This window comes from Choloepus didactylus, chromosome 3 (genome assembly GCF_015220235.1).
Source record: "Choloepus didactylus isolate mChoDid1 chromosome 3, mChoDid1.pri, whole genome shotgun sequence".
Classification (NCBI taxonomy): domain Eukaryota; kingdom Metazoa; phylum Chordata; class Mammalia; order Pilosa; family Megalonychidae; genus Choloepus; species Choloepus didactylus.
Window position 1 is genome coordinate 92,052,636 of NC_051309.1, and position 25,984 is coordinate 92,078,619.

Sequence of the window (25,984 nt, forward strand, 5' to 3'; positions counted from 1 at the left end):
CTAGTTTTCTGTTTGACTAATTACTGTAATGTGTATTTTGCATTATAATATAGATTATCCCCATTTTTTTTTTAGAAGGGAAGGAGAAATTCACTCTTAAAACAATGCTTAATGTGTAATTGTGTAATTGCAGGACAGTGAATAGGTAGCACAAACATGCTAATGTTTAGAAAATGACTAATGTAAATGAGATTTTAAATGTTTGGAATGGAAAACCCTTCTTCCCTCCTTCCTTTCTTCTTTTCTTCCTTCTTTCTTTTATTCTGTAAACCTATAATTTCTCTAATCAAAAAAATAAAAAAATAAAATACAATAAAATTAGCATTAAAAAAATATTCATTGGGTACCTGATGTCTACCAGGCTTGCTGTCCAGAACATATTTGATAGCAAATCCACTTTCCACTGCTGGAAACTCCCTACAACTATTATCAAAATTCTTAGTGTACTTATAAGTAGACCTAAAGATATCCTTATTTAAAATTTAACATAAATACCCTTGCTCTTTCAACAAATTTATTTGCCACAATTTTTTTTAAATGTATAGGAGAAAACATTAAAGAGTAGGTAGTTATAAATAAGAACCATTGGTTCTACATTTGCAAAATGACAAAAATAGTTTTGATGACTTCCCAACAAAATATAAGCTGCATTTGTAATCCTTCTCATACTATATCACTAACCTGTAGTATCTACATTTTTAACTGGTTTCCTAACACATCCAATTATCATCTGCTTTCCATTCTGATTTTTTTTTAAATGCATATTTCCAAGACATTCCAGGAGTGAGTCTGGGAAACTAGAATAGTGAAGTGCTATACTCAAGTACTCAACTTAAGCATTGACATGCTTATGTATCATAATCAGTTATAAAGTGTGTCACAATTCATCAATTAAAACAGTAAAGCTTGAGAAAATTTTACTTTTTATAAATTGCAGTGGATTCAAGATTATCCCTATTATATTCACTTGTATTTTGATTGGTTTCTTCATTGGGAGACAAAGGCATGGAATTGCAGCTTGAGACCTGAGAATTTCCCATTTGTTAAAACATAATTATATCAAAGGATTGTTATAAGCATTAAATGAGCATCTACATATGAAACAATCAGCATGATACCTGGCAGGTAGAAAATACCCAATAAATGATAGTAGTATTACTATACCACAAACAACCACCACCAACAACAACAGCAACAAAACTTATGCTACTTGCCTTAATTACATGTGTCAAGGCAGAGGCAAAACAAGTTTGGAAAATTCTAATCTAATGCAGACCCATGATGTAAGGCTAGGTGTAACAGATGGGGCCCCCAGCCTCCCTCCCTCACACATGGTAGACTTACCTGTTCCATCCCAGGAATCCTTCCCTACTAGCATGGTAAATGTCTTTAAAATCCTTCCCAGCACAGCATCCCAGGCAGCCATGAGAAATTGGTCAGAACTAACATGTGAGCTATGTGCCCACTCAGCCTTAGAGTCAATAGCCATTGAATTACCCCTCTAATCAGTATATAAGGTAAGAAGTCTCATTTTCTATCTCAAGGTACTAACTAAAACAGCTTCCATCTCTTCTGAATCCAAGAATAAAAGTAACAGGAACTCATCAAAAAGCAATAAAGGCTCATTCTCTCTATTTTATGTGGCACAACTAGTCTTCTGCAGCCCCTGAAAGGTCATCTATATTCTTTTGCTAGTCCATTCACCAATGTCCCTAATTTAAAAACAAAACAAAAAGAAAACATTGTTTTAAATTCACCTAACTATATACAGATGCAAAAAAGAACAAGATGAGAATCAAAATCCATTATTCAGTTCATCCGTATGAAGGGGAGCAAATGTCTGTCTAGAAAAGTGACTCAGTGAAAAACTATTGCAAGTATAATTACTTTCCATATTATAACAGCCTTGTTCTACTTCTACTTTCCTCCTCCAACCCATCTGCCATCTACATCCATGCTCACTACAATCCATCCTCCTTTTTCTACCAGACCTTGACAATAATGTGTCTCCTGCATTAAATAGACACCTCAGAACATGAAAACCCCGCTTACTCAAACAACCTCCTCAACAAACAATAATTAATGACTAATTAATAATGATAATTTATTATTATTAAACTAATGACCCAACAACAAAAGAATGACCTCTTTCTCAGGTTGATAGAGCATATCAGGTACTGGCAGCTCCTTTCCATTCAGAGCACCAATTTAATAATATCCCATGAGAAATGTGTGTCTCTTGGCAGACCATGGGGTACATCCTGTTTGTTTTGTGCCCTGTTAATTTTGTACCCATAGAGTGACTATGCAAAATACTCAACTGTAAACAAATCAGGTGGTATTTATAGTTATCTGGTAGGCATGAGATGAAGTGGCAAAGTTCCTTTAAAGAACCAACCCAAGCTTGTCCAAGCTGAGACTCATTTGTTTAATTTTCTCACTTCAAGAAATTTTTCAGTGTGCAGCATTTACTCATAAATCAAATAATTCCACTGAATTAAAATCAGTACCTTCCTTTCCTCTACAATTTATGTAGAAAGACTTTGGGAACCAAATAGAAAGTTGCTGTTAAATAACCAGGCAAGATTCTGAAAGAAGGCTAAAATAATGGAGAAAGAAAAGGATACTCACAAGATAATTTCAGAGAGAATGAAATAATGGAAAAAGAAATGTTCCATAGACAGGTGTAGCATGTGAATTATATTTATTATATAAAGTATATTTATTCCCAAGGAGTCAAATACTTGATGCTAAGGCTGTGCACCACAGCATGACTGGGTCAGTTTGATTGATCATACTAAAATAATCAGTAAAGCATCAGGGTTGATCTAGTAATGATGATCCAAAAGATAGCATAAAAAATTCTTTGCTCTAGTTTGGTCCAATTTGCTGCTAAGAATGGACAATCCCCCAGTCCCCAGCTCCTTCCTGCATGAAGTGCCTAGCATGTTCACCAGAGAGCTGATGGCACTTTCCTTTTAGTTAAGAATCAAAATCATTTTGTGCATGAAAACTTAGCTTTTCCTACCTATCTAGTACTCACCTATTGATGGCCCTGCAAAGTGTTTTGGTATAGACAGAATGGGATATAACTAGTAAAAACCAAATATTGTCAGGAAATGTACTTCATTTTCTTTAAAGAAAACTGTGATGCACTTATGTCAGGGATTCTAAATCTTAATTGCCTTGCCATTTTTTTTGCGCTTTTCGGAAAGGAGCCAGAATTTTGCCAGCATTAAAGGTCAAACATCAGGAAGAGTATAGGCAGCCAGAGATTGGCAGTCAAGTTCTTGAGCCTTACATCTGGTTTTCAACAATTAATGAGTGGTCATTTCCCAGTTTTTGCTTTGTCTTCCATAGAAAATATTGCTTTCCCAGTGATGTTTGGGTAAGTGTTGTAGGAGGTAAGAGAACAGAAAAAAGATGGCACCTTTTCAGGGGTTTGAGGAATTCCTTTTTGGTTTAGCTTGAAACGTCTGTGGTTATGAGGAAGGCAGTTAAAATCCTATATGCATTTTCTTCCTGTAATCTTATTTGTCTCTCAATTTTAAGACAAGCTTTTCTAAAACAGAAAATGGTAAATCCAAGGGGATGAAGTCCTGAATATTCTTCTGAAACACTGAAGTTATGAAATTCATACATAAAACAGTTCAACTTAATATCTAGCATTTGCTCTAAGTTTTCTAAGAAAAAGAGAGGGGGAGTGGTTATACGGTTTAATAGAATTTTTTGCTGCAATCAGGAGCATGGAATACAATTTCAACCTTACTGTTATTGCTTTTCAATGGTATTTGAAATGCCCATCTTTTGATTATTCTTTAACTGGGTATCATAATATTTTATGTCTAAATATCTTTTGAAAAAAATCACTTTCAAAATACGTAAAACCGTCATTTGTAAATAAAGACATCCAAATTAAAGGAACAATGACTAGCAGATTAGTGCAATGTACTTAGTCTACTACTGAATAATGCTGTTTAAATGTTTTTTTAAAGCAAGGGTTTCATGCTCCATTGTAACCCTTAGTAATTGAACATATGTTTTCTCTAGAAATATGATATTTTAATGAATAAATTTCATATTTTAATTCATGCTTAGGAAATATTATTTTGTCTGATTTTAAATGGTAGATTTAATTGGTTTGCATTGGTAATCAGAAACGTAATGAATGAATTTGTTGATCAGTCAGCCTCATTTAAAGGGAAGTAGCAAATTCACCTCCTTTCCATCAAATATCACCCAATACTTTTCCAATGTGCCTGAAAGCACAACTAAATACTTTTATGATGTTTAAGAATTCCTTGTTTTAAATGCAATTATTACAGTATGAATTTTGTGATGGCAGTCACAAAGTCTTACTCATATTAATGATCCCTTTGCCTAGCACACAGTTAGCACTTAATGAATATTGGTTGAGAATAATATTAGTTAAAAAAATTAAGGAAGGTTACTACAGCTGCTTGAGAAAACCAAGCCCTTATTGGAGTACAATAAAGTGATGCCTAGAAGGAGACTTTAGGGAAAAGTGGGGTAGGGATTGGTGAAAGGAGGAAAGAGTAAGATACAAAGAACAAGATTACCCCTCTCCCAATTTTGTCTATGTTTTGGTCCCTTTGCCCTAGTCATATGGTTACCAGGAAGGTCTCATAAATATTTTACAGGGAATCATTTTGAATATAAACTTTGTGCTCTTTTAGGGCAGTGACTATGTACTTCTTTGTATAGATCTGGGTGTACAGAAGACGTTAAATAAATATTTGCTTAATGAGAGTATTATTTATATAAAGGAGTGATGTTTTTATTACAACTATTATTACAAATACTATAGTAATTTTCATTGGAATGGGTGCCTCAGTAGGTTGAAAAGTAGACAATCTTAACAATATCTGAAATTAACATTCAGGATAATATATCAGTTGTGCTTACAGCAAGTCAGATATAACAAATGAAATTAAACAATTCTCCTGGTTAAAATATCATTAAATGTACTCTCAGACATAGGAGACTGGTGGTTTGATGGGTTGAGCTCTCTACCACAGAACTTGCCCTTGGGAAGACTGCTGCTGCAAAGGAGAGGCTAGGCCTGCCTATAATTGTACCTAAGAGCCTCCTCCTGAATGCCTCTTTGTTGCTCAGATGTGGCCCTCTCTCTCTAGCTAAGCCAACTTGAAAGGTGAAATCACTGCCCTCCCCCCTACGTGGGATCAGACACCCAGGGGAGTGAATCTCCCTGGCAACGTGGAATACGACTCCTGGGGAGAAATGTAGACCTGGCATTGTGGGATGGAGAATATCTTCTTGACCAAAAGGGGGATGTGAAAGGAAATGAAATAAGCTTCAGTGGCAGAGAGATTCCAAAAGGAGCCGAGAGGTCACTCTGGTGGGCACTCTTCCGCACGATATAGACAACCCGTTTTAGTTTCTAATGAATTGGGGTAGCTGGCGGTGGATACCTGAGACTGTCAAACTACAACCCAGAACCCATGAATGTTGAAGACAACTGTATAAAAATGTAGCTTATGAGGGGTGACAATGGGATTGGGAAAGCCATAAGGACCACATTCCCCTTTGTCTAGTTTATGGATGGATGAGTAGAAAAATGGGGGAAGGAAAAAACCAAACAAACAAAGGCACCCAGTGTTATTTTTTACTTTAATTGCTCTTTTTCACTTTAATTATTATTATTGTTATTTTTGTGTGTGTGGTAATGAAGGTGTCAGGGATTGATTTTGGTGATGAATGCACAACTATGTAATGGTACTGTGAACAATCGAATGTACGATTTGTTTTGTATGACTGCATGGTATGTGAATATATCTCAATAAAATGAATATATATAAAAAAACATTAAAGGTATCTGAAGACTTGTGAATCCTTAATTATGGCAGACAATGGTACTGTGACATCTCAGATGACACTTGGGAGATTATTAAATGAAACTTTCATTCTTTATTTTAACATAGAGAATGATTTCAAGTTATCTAAGATAACTTTATCCTAAAGTTCAGTATATCAGAAGAACCCTTCATTATGCAACTATACTATAAAGCAAAAAAAAAAAATTAGAAACTTTGACTTTTCAAAAGATGAATTTGATATTGAGTCATCTTTATATTTTAGAAACCCATTTCTTTTTTTTCATCTTTGAAAAGTCATAAAATTTCTACTTTTTTTTTTTTTTGCTTTATAGTATAGCTGTATAATGAAGAAGAATTCTTCTGATATACTGAACTTTAGGATGAAATTACCTTAGATAACTTGAAATCTCTCTCTCTCTTTCTCTCTGTCCCTCTATCTTTCTCTTTCTTTTTTTTTCTCTTTTTTTCCAAACTATATTTACGTATTTCTCAGTAACTCATCATTATACTGATGAATGAAGATTTGTTCAGATGTCTGGCACTTAAAGCTATTACTTGAAAATAATAAGATGAATGGGATCAATTGGAGGGATTGAGTTGTAGTGCTGGTTCTCATATAGTATTAATGATGCCTTGTAATATCCCTTCCTGTCAAATGGTCATAGCCTTATAGGAACCTAGATATTCAAGTTTGAAGGAAGTTTAAGAATCATTTTTATAACATTTCCCAAGGCAAATGAATAATTGCAGATAGGAAGACTGTCTAAATCAGTGATGTCCAATGGAAATATAATGTGGGTCACAAATGCAAGACAAATATCTTATTTAAAATTTTCCAGTAGCCTAATTGCAAAGAATAAAAAGAACAGGTGCAATTAACTTCATTAATATATTTTACTTAACTTTATGTATCTGGAATATTATTACTTCATGTAATCAATATAAAAAATTGAGATTTTATCTTCTTGTTTGTACTAAGTCTGAAATCTGATGTGTGTTTTACTCTTAAATCATATCTCATTTCAGCTAGCCACATTTCAAGTGCTACCATATTGGATAGCAGGTCTAAATGGTCTTCCCTGCCTCTCAGCAGTGAGGGAGAGGAGTTGTTCCAAAGAGGAGGTGATTAGACATCTTGTTCTGGAGAAGTTTAGAAGAGGGAGCTGGCATAGAGTATTAAAACATATGGAAGACCAACATCTCATTTCATTATGTTGGGCCTAGAGGTGTTGAACAGTTTATCCCAGAGGCCAGAGTTGTAGAAGTGGCTGAGCAAGAAGCAGCTCTCAATTCCTCTTGAATTTCCAGACGTTTTCCCATTGTACTATATCTCTTCTCTGGAAAAAAAAAATCAATAAATAATACCCGGAAAATCGTCTGTACATAAAAGGTCCATAGAGCAGAAGCCTCCTCAGCTAATGGGAAATCCATGATTACCGAAACAAAAAATTCCATTTGATTTGTTTATCCAGGTGACTCAACTCTTAATAGACGTGTTATATTAATAACTACACTTTGGTGACATTGACGTAATAACATTACACCTCATAATTTTGTTGAAAGGAAACATCTTTCCCTAAGAGATAAACATGAACTGCTATTAAATTGATATGTCAAATTTTAATTTTGTATTATATCTATATATATCACAATTCCTGTCATGAGTAAAAGTCATGTATAATTAAAAATGTCTCTACTATTTTATTTAGTATTTCCGAATATATTTTTAATAAATCCTCTAATTGTAGTAGCAGTAGTTGTTTTGCAAATTGTCCCTCCAAAGGTAACTCTGTTTTTTACCATAATTGCATGCATTTTACTTTTTTTGTTGTTCATTCAGTTAATATGCATTGAAATCTTACTGTTTACTAAATATTCTGCAGGGTGCTGGGGCTACATTTGAGGATGGTACAGCATGGTTTCAAATCATGGAGCTAACAGTTTATTTGGGGGCATGGTCCATAAATATGTAACCAAAAATAAGTATATAATTGTAAATTATGTTAAGTGCAGTAAAGAGAAAAATCCAGTGTGCTGAAAAGGAGAATTCGGGGGTGGGATGGCAGATTTCTCCTAGGTAAAGAAAGAGGTCAGTCTGGGAGAAAGGGTACAAAGTCCCTGAAGTAGAAAAGAGTTTGGTGCATTATAGAAACAGGAAAAAAAAAAAAAGAAGGCTGAAGCAGTGTGGCTGAAGCAGATTCAGTGTGAGTGAGTAGGGCAAGAGAAGAGTTTGGAGCTATAGGCTGGGCCAGATAATATGGGCCCTTGCATGCCATATTAAAGACATTTATTATTATCAGTAGGTTGTGTGTGTGTGTGTGTGTGTTTTGTTTCTGTTTTTATTTTGTTTTTGTAGCATGTAAAGGAAAAATGTATTGTGTTCCAATCAGGGGAGTGCTATGATCTGATTTATGCTAAAAATATTCACTATAGCTACTGTGGGGAAAGTGGGTCTCAGGTGGGCAAGAGAGGAGCAGTTGTAACAGGAAGGCCAGGAGGTACTCCAGGTGAGGAGACACGACATGGGGTCTTCATCTATTAAAGAAAAAGTTATAAAGAACACAACACATTTAAATTTTGCTATAGCTGTGCTTTTTATTAAAGCTTATTAGAGTTTTACTTTCTGTGCTTACTTACCCTTGGAAGGCTAAAACACAACAGGATATTTTGGGTTACACATGGTACAGTATTTTCACTGTTCAGTCATTACTGTGCTAAGCTACTCTTTTGAAGAATTTGTGCAGCTTCTCCTCTGGATTTGGTTTCCTTCAATATGTTTTTCATGCAAGGCACATGTAGTATGCTATACTGATTCATTCTGCTGCCAACTCCCAAGAAAAGTTAAAAAAAATCCGGGTCAGTATATTCAAATTGATGCCTGCTTTGGAAAGCCTTTTTAAGTTTTGCTTTTGGGTCATCTTTTACTAAAAGAATGCAAAAAAAAAAAAAAAAAAAAAATGGATGCTCAATCAGACTTTCTTCCAGGCAAAGTCAATGGCAGGTGATGGATAAAATTTGAGTATGTTCTTAGGGTGGTTTTTATAGCAAAAAGAATATATTCGATTTGTCCAAGCACTGCAGTAATATTATACCATGTTGAACATTTTTATTTTATTCATTTTTTGACTAATTGTCCTTAATATTCTATAAGAGCCTTTGGTTTCTTTCTTTTTTATGTCATTCACTAATATAATGAATGTAGTCACAAATACAGACTGGAGTTTTATTTTCTATTTTCTATTTCTCAAGTGTAATGTAACTACCATAGAAGCGTAACTGTATCTGCTCTGTTCAATGTTGCATCCCTAGGAACTGATATAGTTATTGGCACATAATAATGGCTGAACAAATATTTGTTAGATAAATGAATGCCTGGACACTTGGAAATAAACTTTGGTATTTCTAAAATATCGAAACCCATTTAGTGAAAAAACATTTGCTCGGTATCATATGCAGCAACCTTTTCTATTTAAGCCTCCCCTTTAACTCATTTTATATTAAAGCAGAGTTTCTCTACATCAGCACTATTGACATAAGGGGCTGGGAAATTCTGTGTTGTGGGGGATTGTCTTGTGCCTTGTAGGATGTTTAGCAATATCCCTGGCTTCCACCTACTAGATGCTTAGCACCCTTGTACCCAGTTTGACAATCAAAAATTTTTCCAGATTTTGCCAGATATCCCTTGGTGGGTGCAAAATTGCCTCCAGTTGAGAACCACTGTATTAAAGAATCACTTTCATGGTACCTAATTAACAATGCTGAGAATACCTAAGTTCTAATGCACTGAATACTGAATATTGGCATTTTTCTATGTTGAATGTTTGATTTAAATTGTTTTTTGTAATGTATTCTATCAAGAAGGTAAAACAGAATTGGAGATAATCTTTCCTTGCATTCATATGTATTCACATAACAAATGGGTCAACAATAAATCGTTTAATGTGACAAAATATGTCACATTCAATGACATAACATTTGCTATTGAAGTCTCTATTGGAGCTAAATGATATCATAGACACTTGCTTTTGTGGCAGCTTCTTTAGCATTCAGGAATCCTTGACTATTTTATATAGCAGTAGTTTTCAACTTTTATTAGATTTTAGTTTTTAGCAGCAGGACAATTTTAAATGAAATCTTACAGCAAATGATAAAAATGATAAAAATAGTTCACCTGTGGGAAACCCACTGTTCTTCCCTCTTGTTCTTTCCTTTGGCTTTTTGCTGAAAACCAGTTCTGCTAAGTCATCCAAAAGCCAATCCACCACATGCCAACCATTGTATAATTTGGCTTCTGGTGAACTATTTTTAGGAAAGTCCTTCCCTTTCCCCACTTTCAAGGGAGCATAGAGCTCCAAGGAACAGGGATTTCCTTTGATTTCATAATTATACAGTACCATCACTGAAATTTTCCATTTATTTACACATTTTAGAGATTTTCACATTTTAGAAAACGGACATATTACCTAATCAGTAAGAGTAGCCTTAATACTCCAAGCTCCCTCTGAGACTAAAATAAAAGGTAAGAGAAGAAGAATGTACATGTTTTACGGCATCTTCTTATAAAAAAAACTTATTGGAGTTTGACCCATTTTTGTCTGAGAGTAAAGAATGCTCCATTTGCTGTTCTATTAAGTATTTCTTGGCTCCTAAGCACTATGTGTTGTAATTCCATGATCTAAACATGTCTGGGGTGTTTGGTCCAGTGAAAATTTCTATGCCGACTCTTCACGCTACAAGAATGGTGACTCGGGCAGAATTTATTGAAGAGCCCTCAAATCACAATGATAGGTGGTTTTCTCAGTTTTTTCCCTAGACACAAGAATATTCTTCCTATTAAAAATATTTCTGTACCATCCCTGGTAAAGAAATGAACTATTGTTAATTTTCATCATCCATTTGTATACAGTAGGATTTTGCTTCCTCAGAATGAATCTTGGTTTATAAAATTAATTGAATAAATTGTGTTAAACTTTATCAAAAGGTATTGGGACATGTTTTCTAGAAATACAAAAGATTGAGTATAACACATTTTATAAGAAAAAGAGGAACAAATAAAGGAGTTAAAAGATGGAGCACTTGGGAAAACGGGTTAAAGCAGGTATGTTCTGTTTCACAGGCATCAATTCAGCTACAACCTTTGATGCTTTTGATTGGGATTGGCTTTGTTGAGGGTCACGGGTACAAATGTCACAGTTAAGTGGCTCTTAACCTCTTGGGATGCAGATTTCTCTGAGAATATAATGAAAGCTATTGGCCCTCTATCCAGGAAAATTGCATATAGAACATTTGGAAAATTTTTTCAGGAGTTCACGGATTCTCTAATGCTGTTAATTCATAGAGTTCCACAAAGAACACACACCTTCAGTAGGACTCTCCATTTCTGGCAACAAAACATTAGCATTTGTGACTAATTTCCCAAAATGAGAACATAGAAAGTCATTAGTAGGCAGAATTGGTTCAACTGCAGTCATTAGACAGAAGTATTACTTATGTAGGAGGAGGGAAAGAAAACAGGATTCAGTTAACAATCCACAAAGGCCCAGAACTTTTCTCAGGAAGAACTTGGGAAGACAGCCAGTCTTTCTATGTGATAGAGATTGTAGTGAGATGTTTATATTGCTAGTTCCAGAATCTTATCTCTTTAATTGATCATAGTGACTATGGTACAGATAAAATTCTGCATTAAGCATGAAAAAGGAAGTAACAGTTGAAGGAAAAAATATATTCTGTCTCACATAATTCCCCAGACAAGATATGATAATCAAAGCAAATGACCACACAGACAGTTTATAATGAGGCTCAGTTTTTCGGAAGAAAACATGAAAGTTTAAGGGAAGATTTGGGTGACAGTAGACAGAAATTGACTTCAAAGATTCCATCATGATTAGTCACTCTTCCACCAACTATTTTGTATTACTCAGACAAGTTTGATAATTGGATAAAACAAGAACGTATAATCCTATTTTGGGAGGAAGCATGAGATATTTCACTGATGCTCAATAGACCCATCTTCACACAAAAATTTATTGATTTTACTGCCCCCTAGCTCATCACAAAACCATCTTTTTTTTTAATTCAGGCAGGTCAGTCTCTATGGAAATTATTTGACCTGTGTCCAAATTAAGAGATTAAGAATGAAATCAAATAGAACTATATTGAGCAGCATAAGACCAAATCTGTGTCATGTATTACACTAAATTCTCAGTGGGGTGTTTTAATTCAGCTGAATTGGGGAAGAAAACAGTGACCTTTCTCTTGCTGCCATAGCAAATTCTAAATATTTTTCTCTTGGCCTCCTGCTCCAAGTCACTCACTCAGTTCTTGACAGATAGGACTTTCATCTAAGGTCACAAACTCTTGAATTTAGTGAAAAATCTTTCAATGTTTATTTTGAGATGACACTGAGAAAATTATTATGGAGTCATCATGATCACCTCATTGCCATCAAACTGCCTATTTTAATGTCTGCTTTGTTATGTATTGTTTTATATTTTGAGCTCATGACAGCTCACCTTCAGTGGCATTTATGAGCAAATGTGCTGCTTTGTTAAATTCACCAGTCCATTTATTTTGTTATATTTCATGGCACTTGGAGGAAATACACTGCTTAATCATTGTGAGCAAACTCATATTTTCCATTTTCAGAAGAAACTAAAGTTAAACTGTGACTTAGTTAACATGGCCTGTGTCTTCTATTAATATCATGGATAAGGAAATACAAATATTAATTTGCTTTTGATTGAAGTCACTTATTTGAAATGCTGAATATTTAAGAATACATGGAGATGGTTGATCACCTTGGAAATGCATCTGTGTAGGGACCACTCTTCATTTGGGCTACTATCTGCTGCTGACCATTGCACCTTAGGCACAACTCACTTATCATCCTTCTTATACTCCCCCATATAATGCCTTATTAACTTTATCATTTAATAATACTTTGGGTATAAAAAAGTGTTCCTTGTGTTTTTCAAATAACCCTAGTAAAGATTTTTTAAATACTGAATACACAAATTTTACATGAATACATGTAAAATTATAGCTGTTTTAGGAAGGAGAAGTTCCTAGGACTAAGAGAACACTTAGTAGGAGAAACCCAACATAGTCTGTGAAGTTAAGGATGGGGAAATGATATCTGAGTTGAGGTCACAATGAATAGGAGGTAAACATGAATATGGGAAGCCAAGTGGGAAGAAAAGCTGTCCAAGCAGCTTTGTGAGAAGGCCCTGTGGGTGTACTAACTAAAAGCAGGCCGATGTGGCAGGATGAGGGCAAAATAATGTGAGATGAGGTAGGAAAACAGATGGACCATGTGAGAAACTTTGATTGTATTGTGCTAACAATGGGAAGCTCTTATGACAAGTGAAGGGTTTGCATTTTTGAAAGTTCACACTATCTGCAGAAGGGCCTCCAAGGAGGATAGAGAAGATTCAGGATTATTTCAAAGGCCTAGAAATATAGAAGGTGGGTTAGATGAGGGTGGTGACAGTGGAGATAAAAAGAAGTGCGTTGAAACCAGGTATCATTCAAAGAATGAGCCAACAGTAGTGAAGGATGGGTTAGATGGGGGACAAAAGGGAGATGCATAGCTAGGGTGACTAGATGCCTGGTGGTCCTACACACTGAGATAAGGAACACTGCAGGAGGACCAGGTCTCTTCTTTTTCAAAGGCAGGTAATTAGGCAGAGTCATGGGTTGAATTGTATCCCCCTCAGCCCCCACATGTTGAAATCCTAATCCCCTGTACCTCAGAGTGTGAACTTATTTGGAAATAGAGTCATTACAGATGGAATTAGGTAAATTAAAATGAGTTCATATTAAAGTAGTGGGTCCTTGATCCAATATGACTGGCCTTATAAGAAGAGGAAATTTGGATACAGACAGGCAGACATAGAGGGGAATGCCACGTGATGACTGAGGCAGAGAATGCCATCCTTTAAGCCACTATCAGAAGACAGGAGACCTACCAGTTTAGGATGGAGCATGACCCTGCAGATACCTTGATTTCAGACTTCTAGCCTCCAGAACCATGAAACAGTACATTTCTGTTGTTTAAAGCCACCCTGTTTATGGTACTATGTTTTGGCAACCCAAGGGACCTAGGATAGGCAGATTACTAGTGGATAATGGACTAGGTTGTCTGAATCAATTATATGTCAGTATATCAGGAATGATATATCAATATAATCATTTATATCAATGCAATTTTCATCTTCAAAGTCTAAGCTTTCATTATTAACAAAGCATCTCTTATTAGTGCTAAAGTTGCTGCCTGTCAGTACACTGAGCACACCTCTCCCAGTATTTTTAGGACTGCCAAATGTGGTATGAATTCTGGAAAATCCTGGTAAGGCAAGACAGTAAACATCATGGCAATTTTGCAGAATGCAGTTTAGAGAACAAAATGTTGCCCTAGACTACAAAAGCCGATGATGTCAAAACTGGACTGGACCTTGAGATTTCCTGTTTTTCAGTAACAAGCTTAGATGACTCATTAGGCTTGAATGAGATGCTTTGAACTGGGGTGACTACAGTGATGTTCCCCTCTGCGTGCTGAAGTGAGAAGTGTTCCTGGCCTGTTTATCAGAAATCTTTAGCTGTCCAGTACTCGGAAGAAACTATGGCCATATCTTTCGGAAAAAAGAAGAAAAGATCTAGATAAGATAAATCACCAAAGAATTAGCCATGGTCAATAAACATATGAAAAATCCCTCTTTTAATATTAAAGAAACTTGAAATGACATGATTGGAATTAACCTTCATAATCATCTCTAAGAGACTGAATGAGATAAATTCTATTTGTAAGATGGAACACTAAGCAGTTATTAAAATGTTCTTATAGATATATAACTAATAAAAAGGAGAAAATGTGCATATTTTTAGGGAAAAAATTGTATTTATCATCTCACTTAAAAACTGATTATTTTGATATATAGATATAGGCATTTATATATAAACTCAAAGAACCAAAGTTGAAAATATTCACTTCAATGTGTTGACAGGATTTTAAAATTTTCTTCTGTGTGCTTTTCTGTGCATTTCTAAATTTCTACAAAATCATGCATTAATTTTAGCAACAAAAAAGATAAATTTCAGTCAGAAAATGTTAGTAGGAGTATGTGGTTGGGGGAGTGTATTGCAAATCAAGTGTTTATGGGGATTGCAATGGATTCCTTCAAGAATTATAGTTTATTTGTGGTAGCTGACCACCTTTCCTAATTCTCCTCAAAATCTCCCCAGCAACCATTTGCCTCCCCCCTACTTACTCAAATGCAACAAAACTCATTAAGTACCTACTTTGTGCCGAACACCCTATGAGATAACTTCACTCTCCCTCCTCAAGCCTCAAAGGGGCATTTATGATTTCTATAGAAACGGCGTAAGATTTGCTTTCCAAGATCAAATTTTGAGTCTAGAATCTACCACCAATTAGCTTTATCACTGAAGCAAATCACTTACTCTTCTGAGCCGTTATCTACTCATTTATTCACTGTTCATTCATTCAACAAACGTATTCTAAGCACTGACTCTCTAACAGGCTGTATTCCGAGCCACAGAGATAAACCAGTGAGCAATTAAAGTCACCCTTCTCATTCTGGTCAAGTGAGACTGACAATACACACATACATAAATATAAATAAATACATAGACTATTATACAAATATATAATATGCCATAGAGAGGTTAGGTGCTGTGGTGAAAACTTAAACCGGCAAGGGGACAGGAAGGACTGCAGGGCAGGGTGGAGGATGATTGCTTTCTTTATAAAGAGCTGTCAAAGAAAGACTGAGAAGCTGACATTTGAGAACACACTTGAACAATATGAGAGACAATAATAATTAATATCTTATCTCCTTCATTGGTTTGTTAAAAGAACTTCGTGAAAGGGCTTTTCAAACATAGAGGAGTATCTTTAGTCTCCTGCAGCTTTAGTCGTGTGAAGTTCTGCTGCCCTTGGTAGGGGAGGGGAGAGCCTGAACTTAACTTTTACTCTAAGGAGTTCCTTTCCCTTTGGAGGTGGAGTAGACATTATAAATAGATGGAGTGAGAATAACAGAGCCTCCCTCAGGGCCAGAATGGCCAGACAAATTCCATTCTGCCTAAATAGAAATAATGAAATATAGATTACAACATTCTCTAAAAAGGGCTGGGTGGTTTGCATCAAAGCCCCTTTAAGTTTCTTTTCTTTTACCATAAAGATTTTCCCAAAACCAAGAATTGGCAAAAAAAAAAAAAAAAAAAAACTAAAGAAAAAAAATTGAACGCAATCTAACACTTCACTGGTATCAGGTCACCAAATGTCACCAAATATGTCACATAACAATCTTCTCAGTTCCGCTTCCCCTATATCATTAACAAATTTGATTCCATCATTTAATCTCACCCCAATTTTTCTCTGTAGATTTTTCAGTATTCACATACAACATGGCCATTTTTGGATGAATTTTAAATCATTAGTAAGGAAAAAGAGAAGTTTTTAAAACTATCAGTCTTCAGTTTTGAGCCTTCCTCATTTAGCCCAGGTGTTCAAGCTGTAGCCATGCTGTGCCAAGCTACTCGGAGTTTCATCCTTCGGTCTTATGCTTTCCCTCAGGTGTTGATGGGGCTTAAGTGAGGTGGAATGTGAAAGTGCACAATGCCTGGTGCTGGCTGCAGACCAACCAGGATCTCTGGGTCTTGCTGGTTTATACAGGTGGGCCTCTTACTCTCTGTGAGTCTGTGGTTATTAAAAGGAAGCTATAAAATATGCCAGAGGAAGGTAGAAGGTACGAATAAATGAAATTAATTTCTAAATTCTTTAAAACTTTCTGACCTGGTAGTACCTCACTTCTAGGTACCAATTTCTTTATCATATATCGATTATCTCAACAATACATAATAAACCACCACAAAACATAGCGTCTTCTAACAACCATTGATTATTCTTGCTTTCACAACTGTGGGTTAAGTGGGAGTTGACTGCTCTAGGCTGGGCTTGTCTGCAAGCTGCAGGTCAAGTCCAGATCTGCTCCACATGCTTTTTCTTCTCCTTGGACAGTGGGCTATCTGGGGCTTGTTCTTCTCATAGTAATTGCAGAAGACATTTCCCAAGAGGGAAAACATGTTAATGAGAGCACATGCTAAGCTGCTGTTTGCATCATTTCTGCTAACATCCCATGGGTTAAAGCTTAAGATCAAGGGGCAGGAAGGTGTACTTAAAGTCTCATGACAAAGGATGCATATAGGGCAGAGTAAAGAATACAGAACAAAAATACAGTCTCCCACAAAAGTAAGAATATCTAATTTTTTATTGCTTTCTATGTGCCAGGCACTGTGATAAGTACTTTATATCCATCATCACATGTAATTATGCATTAATCACCATCAGCAGATGTGTATTGTTATCTCCATTTTACAAAGGAGGAAGCTAAGATTCTGTGGAGTTAACTAAGTAGCAAGCCAGGAATTGAATTGAATCTTCAGGTCTCCAGATATATGCTATCCTTTTATAAACCATACTACTTGACTTGTAATTTCACAAAATTTTAATTTAATAAATAAGGCTTGGATATCCATAAATTTTTAAATAAGTAATAATAGTAAGAATCATGCCTGTTATGAACTTCAGAGCCAGTTTGTCCTCACTGCTTTTCTTGTGATAAATATAGGAATTAAACATCATTATCCGTTTGGGGCAAAAGGAAATGAAGGAAGGAAAGACAAATAAGCCAAGTTTACAGTCACAACAAGAAGTCTAGATTTTCATTTTCTTATTGTTATGTTTTCGAACATGAAACAATTTTCTTTAGAAAACCTATGTGGTAAAAAATAATATACCGGGGTAAATTTTCAATGCCCTGAAAATATTTAAATGCTGCATTAACTCCTTTTGATAACAGCATATGTTAGGAGATTAATCATCCTAAACAGCATTGACATAGTTAAAAATTACTCAGAGCCCTGTGATTAAACTAGATCATCAAAGACTCATATATTTACTTTATTTTTTAATATATTGCCCTCCTTCCCCATCATAGCATTGTTTTTTATTGAAATGCAATTTGACTAGGTGTCATGTGCCTATATCAAATGAGTAAAAGACCTGTGAAAACTAACTTGTCACTGTATTTATTGTAAAGATCTTGTCTGTCACACTACAGATTTTTCTTATAATAACCGTCAGAAGAAATTAATCTTCAATTTCATTATTAAGCAAGGGTGTGCTCTCCCTTTACACCAGGTATATATGTATATTTGCTTTTAAACACTGCCAGCTTTCTAAAACTTTCTTGGTTTGGGTTCCAAGAAGTGAGTTCATAGGATTTTAGGGTGTTCAATATTTAAACAAACCCCTTTCCATACTACATTTTTGTTTTTCTATCCTTCTTTTTCTTTCACCTCCACTTTCTTACTTACATTTAATTTATTTTACCATGCTATATTGTTTGCAACTTTAAATCATGCCTTAGTTTAAACTCTTCTTAGAACAAACAAAGATAAAAATTAATGTTATGTGTGGTGTTCCGGTTTGCTAATGCTGCCATTATGCAAAATACCAGAAATGGATTGGCTTTTATAAAGGGGCTTTATTTGGTTACAAATTTAAGGTTCTAAGGCCATAAAAGTGTCCAAACTAAGGCGTCAACAAGAGGATTCCTTCACTGAAGGAAGGCTGATGGTGTCCAGAACACCTCTGTCAGCTGGGAAGGCATGTGGCTAGCATCTGCTGGTCCTTCGCTCCCAGGTCGTGTTTCAAAATGGCTTTCTCCAAAATGTCTCTGGGCTGCTTCTCTTAGCTTAGCATCTCCAAACATCCTTTTGTCTGCAACTCCAAGCATCCCAAAGTGTTAGCAAGCATCTGGGTCTGTGTCAGCTCTTAGCTTCTCTCCTAAATACTCCAGTGAACTAATCAAGACCCACCCTGAATGGGCAGGGCCACACCTACATGGAAATAATCTAATCAAAAGTTTCACCCACAGTTGTGTGAGCCACATCTGTGTGGAAACACTCCATCAAAAGTTTCCACCTTAATCAAAAGACTAATAAATCTGCCCCCACAAGATTATATTAAAGAATGTGGCTTTTGGGAACATAATATATCCAAACTGGCACAAGCGGTTACTGGAAGAAATAGTCACTGAGGTATTTCCTTGTCATTCAGCTGTTAGGAGTCATTTAATGTGCAGCACACCTGAGCAGAAATTATACTTACTGGGGTACCATTTTGCAAAGATTGCTGCTTGTCTGGTCTGTACATCCTAGGTATGAAAATCTTTTTCCATAGTTCTAAATTGACTTGAGACTCATCATCAAATACTATCACTCATATTTATCTTTTAAATTGCTAGGAGATGTTATTTTTGATAAATGTATTAGTTGGTATTATATAAACCAATATTATGGAATTAACTATGTTTTGATTATGAAAGTATTAGGCAGCCTCTATCACTAATTGTTATCCTTTCCAACCAGCTTAAGGAAATCTTTCAGTTACGGACCTGTTCAGAGCCAATTTTATCTTTTATGTTGTTTGAATCTGTACTGCTGAATACAAACCAAAGTGGTCTGAGCTAGAATGTTGGCTTCTTACTTCAGACCTATTATATGGATTGTTGGAAATTCTGTTTCTTTCTCTAACTTTTCAATGTTTGAAGTTAAGTACAAACTTTGAGTTCATTTGTATTGCTCTAGCTACCATGACTCCCAAGAGCTAAAACAAAGCTATGTGCAATACTGGAACTTGAGAAGACTCATGCTCTGAAAATCTGTACTGGATGGCATTTTCTTTTCCTCAGGGATGTGCAAGTGGGATGTGTCTCCTGGTTTTTGGAAAGTAAAAGAATACACTTCAGATTGAGTGCATCGTAAGAAGTTTCTCCACATGATAAAATCACTAACCCCATGTGTCAAACTAGTAGTCATTCTTCCCTGAGTATCATAAACAGGGTTTTTACTGTTAACCCATATAATGCCCAAAAAGTATAGACTGGATCTGGCCTTTTGATTTTTAATTTAATGAAAATTAGGCCAACATTTCTAGAACATTTATTTGCAAAAGAGAATCGGTCTCCGCGTCTCCCTCGCGAACTCAGTGAAAGGAATTGGCGCCGTTTGACACCAGGCGGGTCCGCTCTGCAGCACGAACCCACCTCCAGCCGCAGCCGCAGCCGCCGCCCGGGCCGACGAGCAGCCGCAGCAGCCGCAGCAGCCGCCATCAGTGGCCGTGTGAGCGGAGCCGAGTTTGAGCCAGCGCCTAGCAGTGAATCGGGGCCCTCACGATGAGTTCCTCGCCTGTTAATGTAAAAAAGCTGAAGGTCTCGGAGCTGAAAGAGGAGCTCAAGAAGCGGCGCCTTTCTGACAAGGGCCTCAAGGCCGAACTCATGGAGCGACTCCAGGCCGCGCTGGACGACGAGGAGGCCGGGGGCCGCCGCGCCATGGAGCCCGGGAACGGCAGCCTAGACATGGGCGGGGATTCCGCCGGGCGCTCGGGAGCAGGCCTCAAGCAGGAGGCCGCGACCGCCGGCGATGAGGAGGAAGAGATCGCCGCCCTGGATGGCGACCAGATGGAGCTAGGAAAGGAGAATGGGGCCGCGGGGGCGGCCGATTCGGTCCCGATGGAGGAGGAGGAGGCTGCTTCGGAAGACGAGAACGGCGACGGTCAGGGCTTCCAGGAAGGGGAAGATGAGCTCGGAGACGAGGAGGAAGGAGCGGGAGACGAGAACGGGCACGGGGAGCAGCAGTCTCAACCGCCGGCAACGCCGCAGCAACAGCCCCAACAGCAGCGCGGGGCCGCCAAGGAGGCCGCGGGGAAGAGCAGCGGCCCCACCTCGCTGTTCGCGGTGACGGTGGCGCCGCCCGGGGCCAGGCAGGGCCAGCAGCAGGCGGGAGGAGACGGCAAAACGGAACAGAAAGGCGGAGACAAAAAGAGAGGTGTTAAAAGACCTCAAGAAGATCATGGCCGTGGACATTTTGAGTACATTGAAGAGAACAAGTATAGCAGAGCCAAATCTCCTCAGCCACCTGTCGAAGAAGAAGATGAACATTTCGATGACACAGTGGTTTGTCTTGATACTTATAATTGTGATCTACATTTTAAAATATCGAGAGATCGTCTCAGTGCTTCTTCTCTAACCATGGAGAGTTTTGCTTTTCTTTGGGCTGGAGGAAGGGCCTCTTATGGTGTTTCCAAAGGCAAAGTCTGTTTTGAAATGAAGGTTACAGAGAAGATCCCAGTAAGGCATTTGTATACAAAAGATATTGACATACATGAAGTTCGGATTGGTTGGTCCCTAACTACAAGTGGAATGTTGCTTGGTGAAGAAGAATTTTCTTATGGATATTCTCTAAAAGGAATAAAAACATGCAACTGTGAGACTGAAGATTATGGAGAGAAGTTTGATGAAAATGATGTGATTACATGTTTTGCTTACTTTGAAAGTGATGAAGTAGAGCCCTCCTATGCTAAGAATGGACAAGATCTTGGCATTACCTTCAAAATCACTAAGGAAGTTCTTGCTGGACGGCCACTCTTCCCGCATGTTCTTTGTCACAACTGTGCAGTTGAATTTAATTTTGGTCAGAAGGAAAAGCCATATTTCCCAATACCTGAAGATTATACTTTCATCCAGAATGTCCCTTTAGAGGATCGAGTCAGAGGACCAAAGGGGCCTGAAGAAAAGAAAGATTGTGAAGTTGTAATGATGATTGGCTTGCCAGGAGCTGGAAAAACCACCTGGGTTACTAAACATGCAGCAGAAAATCCTGGTAAATACAACATTCTTGGCACAAATACCATTATGGATAAAATGATGGTGGCAGGATTTAAGAAGCAAATGGCAGATACTGGAAAGCTGAACACGCTGTTGCAGAGAGCTCCCCAGTGTCTTGGAAAGTTCATTGAGATTGCTGCCCGTAAGAAGCGAAATTTCATTTTGGATCAGACAAATGTGTCTGCTGCTGCACAGAGGAGAAAAATGTGCCTGTTTGCAGGCTTCCAGCGAAAGGCTGTTGTAGTTTGCCCAAAAGATGAAGACTATAAGCAGAGAACACAGAAGAAAGCAGAAGTAGAGGGAAAAGACCTTCCAGAACATGCAGTTCTCAAAATGAAAGGAAACTTTACGCTGCCAGAGGTAGCTGAGTGCTTTGATGAAATTACCTATGTTGAACTGCAGAAGGAGGAGGCCCAGAAACTTTTGGAGCAATATAAGGAAGAAAGCAAAAAGGCTCTTCCCCCAGAAAAGAAACAGAACACTGGCTCAAAGAAGAGCAATAAGAATAAGAGTGGCAAGAACCAGTTCAACAGAGGTGGTGGCCATAGAGGACGTGGAGGATTCAATATGCGTGGTGGAAATTTCAGAGGGGGAGCTCCTGGGAATCGTGGTGGATATAATAGGAGGGGCAATATGCCACAGAGAGGTGGTGGCGGTAGCGGAAGTGGTGGAATTGGCTATCCATACCCTCGTGGCCCTGTTTTCCCCAGCCGAGGTGGCTATTCAAATAGAGGGAACTACAACAGAGGTGGGATGCCCAACAGAGGGAACTACAACCAGAATTTCAGAGGACGAGGCAACAATCGTGGCTACAAAAATCAATCTCAGGGCTACAACCAGTGGCAGCAGGGTCAATTCTGGGGTCAGAAGCCATGGAGTCAGCATTATCACCAAGGATATTATTGAATACCCAAATAAAACGAACTGATAAATATTTCTCCAAAACCTTCACAAGAAGTCAACTGTTTTCTTTAGTAGGCTAACTTTTTAAACATTCCACAAGAGGAAGTGCCTGCGGGTTCCTTTTTTAGAAGCTTTGTGGGTTGATTTTTTTTTTTTTCTTTTCTTTTTTGTACATTTTTAATTGCAGTTTTAAAGTGAATCGTAAGAGAACCTCAGCATTGTGCACGATAAGAGAATGTGTCAGTATTTCAGGGTTCTGCATTTTATCTGTAAAATGTGACTTTTTTTTTTATCACAACAAAAGTAAAATGTTGCTTTGTACCTGGTGTCTTTTATTAAGAATTTACTCCCCCATTTCTCACAGAGAATAACAGTCGGGAGTCATTGTCACAATATAATAGAAATGTTAGCAACCAGATTCATGTAAGGACTAAGTGGTCCTCATGAATTGCATAAGACTCTGTACTGCTCATATTACACTCCATCCTCTCTGTAGATTGATGAATAGTGGAGGGAGGGGGTAAACTAAATAGTCGTTTCTGACAATAACTGGGAAGGTTTTTTGTCTTTAAATAACAATGGAATTGGTTTTATTGAGAATGAAGAAAAAATTTGGATCCAAGATACAGAAGATGGAGTGTATATAGAAGGGCTGTTAAAAATGTAAAACACGGTTGCATTATTTGTGGAGGCTCAAACTTGTGAAGGTTAAATACCATAATTTTTCCATTTGTTCTGCATTTTGATTCTGAAAAGAAAGCTGGCTTTGCCCATTTCTTATTAAAAAAACTTGTAAATCCAGTTGTCTAATGGGATCTATATGAAGTTAGCTATGTCTGTATGCCCTTCTCCCACAAAATACTGTATAACTAGTGTGCTTGTAGTAGTTAACTCCATCGTCTTTGTAAGCTAATGAAATTGTGAGTCACTCATTTATATCTTAATTTTTAATCATGTCAGTTCTTGAATGGGTATCTCCTTAGCCTGCTGATTTCTTTTTCTTTCTAAAGAAAGTGGGTGGAGAAATTAATTTTGACGTTTGTTTGCAATAAAATGAATTCATTTTACTCTTGTTTTGGGATTCTCGCCATCAAGGTTCAAAATCCCTATAAAACTCCCAAGAGGAGATTGTAAGTGTGTGCTTTCTGGACAGCTTATTATTCTCTGTATTTGGAACATTTAGGTTTTAAGAACGTAAATGTATATTGACAACTGATTTTGATTATGAAGTAAAGTTGAATTCCTCCCTTCCCCTTCCTCCCCAGACAACTTTTATCGTATTTTATGAGGGGAAAAGGTACTGGCTGGGAGAAGTTAACACTCAGTTTATCATCTTTACAAAATGCTAATGGCTGTCCTCAACTGATTATTTTATAAATATATAAAATACCTGAAACTCTGGGAACAGATGCTTTTAGAAGCCATCATGCAAGCCAGTCATTGATTTCACTACTACACAACACTGCTAACTTAACTCTAGCTATGTGATGACATTAGATCCCCGAATTGTAATTTATTGGGTTTGTACAGAACACTTAATCTTCTAAAGGACCCTCACGGATGTGAAGTGAGGAATCAGGAGTCAAACTGTAGAACTAAAATTTGACTTCATTCTAGTTTTTTGTTGGTACTTTTAGGTTGCTTTGGTAAATTTAGGTTTGCTTATGTTTCTAGTTACTTAGATTTTTGTTTTAGCCATTTTAAATCCGATTTTTAACTTGAATTTTCATACTCCTAGGAATCTTACTACAAGCTGGAATTAAGTTTTATATGATGATGATGTAGGTTAGTTGAAAAGTTTCTGTAACAAAGGCTAATCATGTAACTTTAAAGACAGTACGAGGTAGTGTTTCAAAGGATTTTGTCTTTTTAGACGTTTATTTATTGACAGCAAATCACTGGCATGAGCTACTTTTGTCAGATTACATTATTGTTAAAATTGCATAGACCTAACCCAGAGAGTATAACATCCAAACTGTACACTGATGCTAATGTACAGATGTCCTAAAATTTATATTGGTACCTTTTTAAAATTGTCAGTGTACTTTCTAGTTGCTTATAAAGGACCATACTCTAATTGCAACAAGGAAGTAGTGGCCAAATAACACTTACTTAGGTAGACCTACCATGCTATGTGCAGCCCCGTAAGTTTTGGGAGGAGAGATCAAAATGCTGTTCAGAAAAAATGTTTGAAAAACAATTTGAAACATGGTCTCAACATTAGAATCATATTGTCTGTAGTTGTATGAACAGAAATAATCTTAGGAAGTATTTAGGAAATTAAAAGAATGCACCAAGTGAAGAATAGCTAAGTTTAAAAATGCCAAGTTCTGACAGAATTAAGATCTGTGAACAAGAAACTTGGTTTATTCACCCATCTCCATGCCTGCCCCCCCCCCCACCATGGCAAGCAAAAACAAAGCACCAGACTTAGTTCTGAACAAATGTCCTGACTATATGCCCTGAAAAATCTCATGTTAATATTGCTGTTGGTTTTAGGGATACTTCTGCAGATAGTTAACTGATAGTTAACTCAGTTTCTGAGTTTCCTAACAGAAATTGAATTGATGGTCAGCTGCAGTAGTATGAAAATAGCATGCAAAGGTCAATCAAGAAAGAAAACTAAAAATGCTGAAAGATACAAATGATAAATACGTTAGCTAACATGTATTCAGTTTTCTTTGTTGCTGACAGGCTAATGTTCCTCACATCCAGCCTTTGCTGAGGTCAGGGAGAATTTAGATTGATGAAGCGCTCTGGCTCTGAGTTCTAGAAGGTAGTTTACCAGATTTGGGCCGTAATAACCAGACAGGAAGATAAAATCTTAAAATAAGTATGCATCAAATCAATTCAACATTGATGAAATGACACGATGAAGTAATACTAAATCATTTGCGTAGGAAAGAACCTATCTGAATACAAGGGGCTTGAAAGATGTTCTTAAACACTAACAAGATATTAAAGCTTCTTAAATCAATTTCCTTTGAAAAAGTACTGAAAATTATTCCAGGAAAGGCAACTAGAAATACTTTTATTGTGTTCTCTACCCTCTGGGGATATTACTACATTCATGGGCAGTTGTGTTCTGTATTCAATATTTGCTTTAATTGTTGGGAATTAAATAGGTTTTGTTTTCTAAAAGTTTGTGCTTGTTAATATAAATTGGCTTTATATCCTAGGACCATTGCTATAATGGGTTCTATTATACAAATGAAAATGATGTTTTAGTACCTTTGTAGGCAGTGGTATAGACAGACGTACCTGATTATAGATCTCTAAATATATTCAAATTTTTTTTAAGCCAAACTTAGAATAAAAGGTATAAGCTTGTTCTTTCAAAAAAAAAAAAAAGAGAATCAAAGGAAGAAGGCACAGCGGAATTACCTTGATTACTTTTGTGATATTTTCAAATCACTAAAACCCTTTGGGGGTAAATGTATCTAATTTAGAAATTCATAAATTATTAAATAAAAA

At 36.8% G+C, this 25,984-nt stretch overlaps 2 protein-coding genes across 8 annotated transcripts in view; both read left to right on the forward strand.

Annotated features, from left to right (window-relative positions):
* ARHGAP24 (Rho GTPase activating protein 24) overlaps window positions 1–25,984 on the forward strand; it is a 551,069-nt gene that overhangs the window by 112,341 nt on the left and 412,744 nt on the right. The gene's annotated exons all lie outside the window — the stretch shown is intronic.
* On the forward strand, window positions 18,717–25,651 carry LOC119529610 (heterogeneous nuclear ribonucleoprotein U-like). The gene has a single exon (XM_037830164.1). The coding sequence runs from the start codon at window positions 20,117–20,119 to the stop codon at window positions 22,511–22,513; it is 2,397 nt and encodes a 798-aa protein (XP_037686092.1). The 5' UTR covers window positions 18,717–20,116; the 3' UTR covers window positions 22,514–25,651.

Excerpts from the sequence above, each read along its gene's own strand:
- LOC119529610 (XM_037830164.1), top strand. The coding sequence starts at position 20,117 with ATGAGTTCCTCGCCTGTTAATGTAAAAAAGCTGAAGGTCTCGGAGCTG.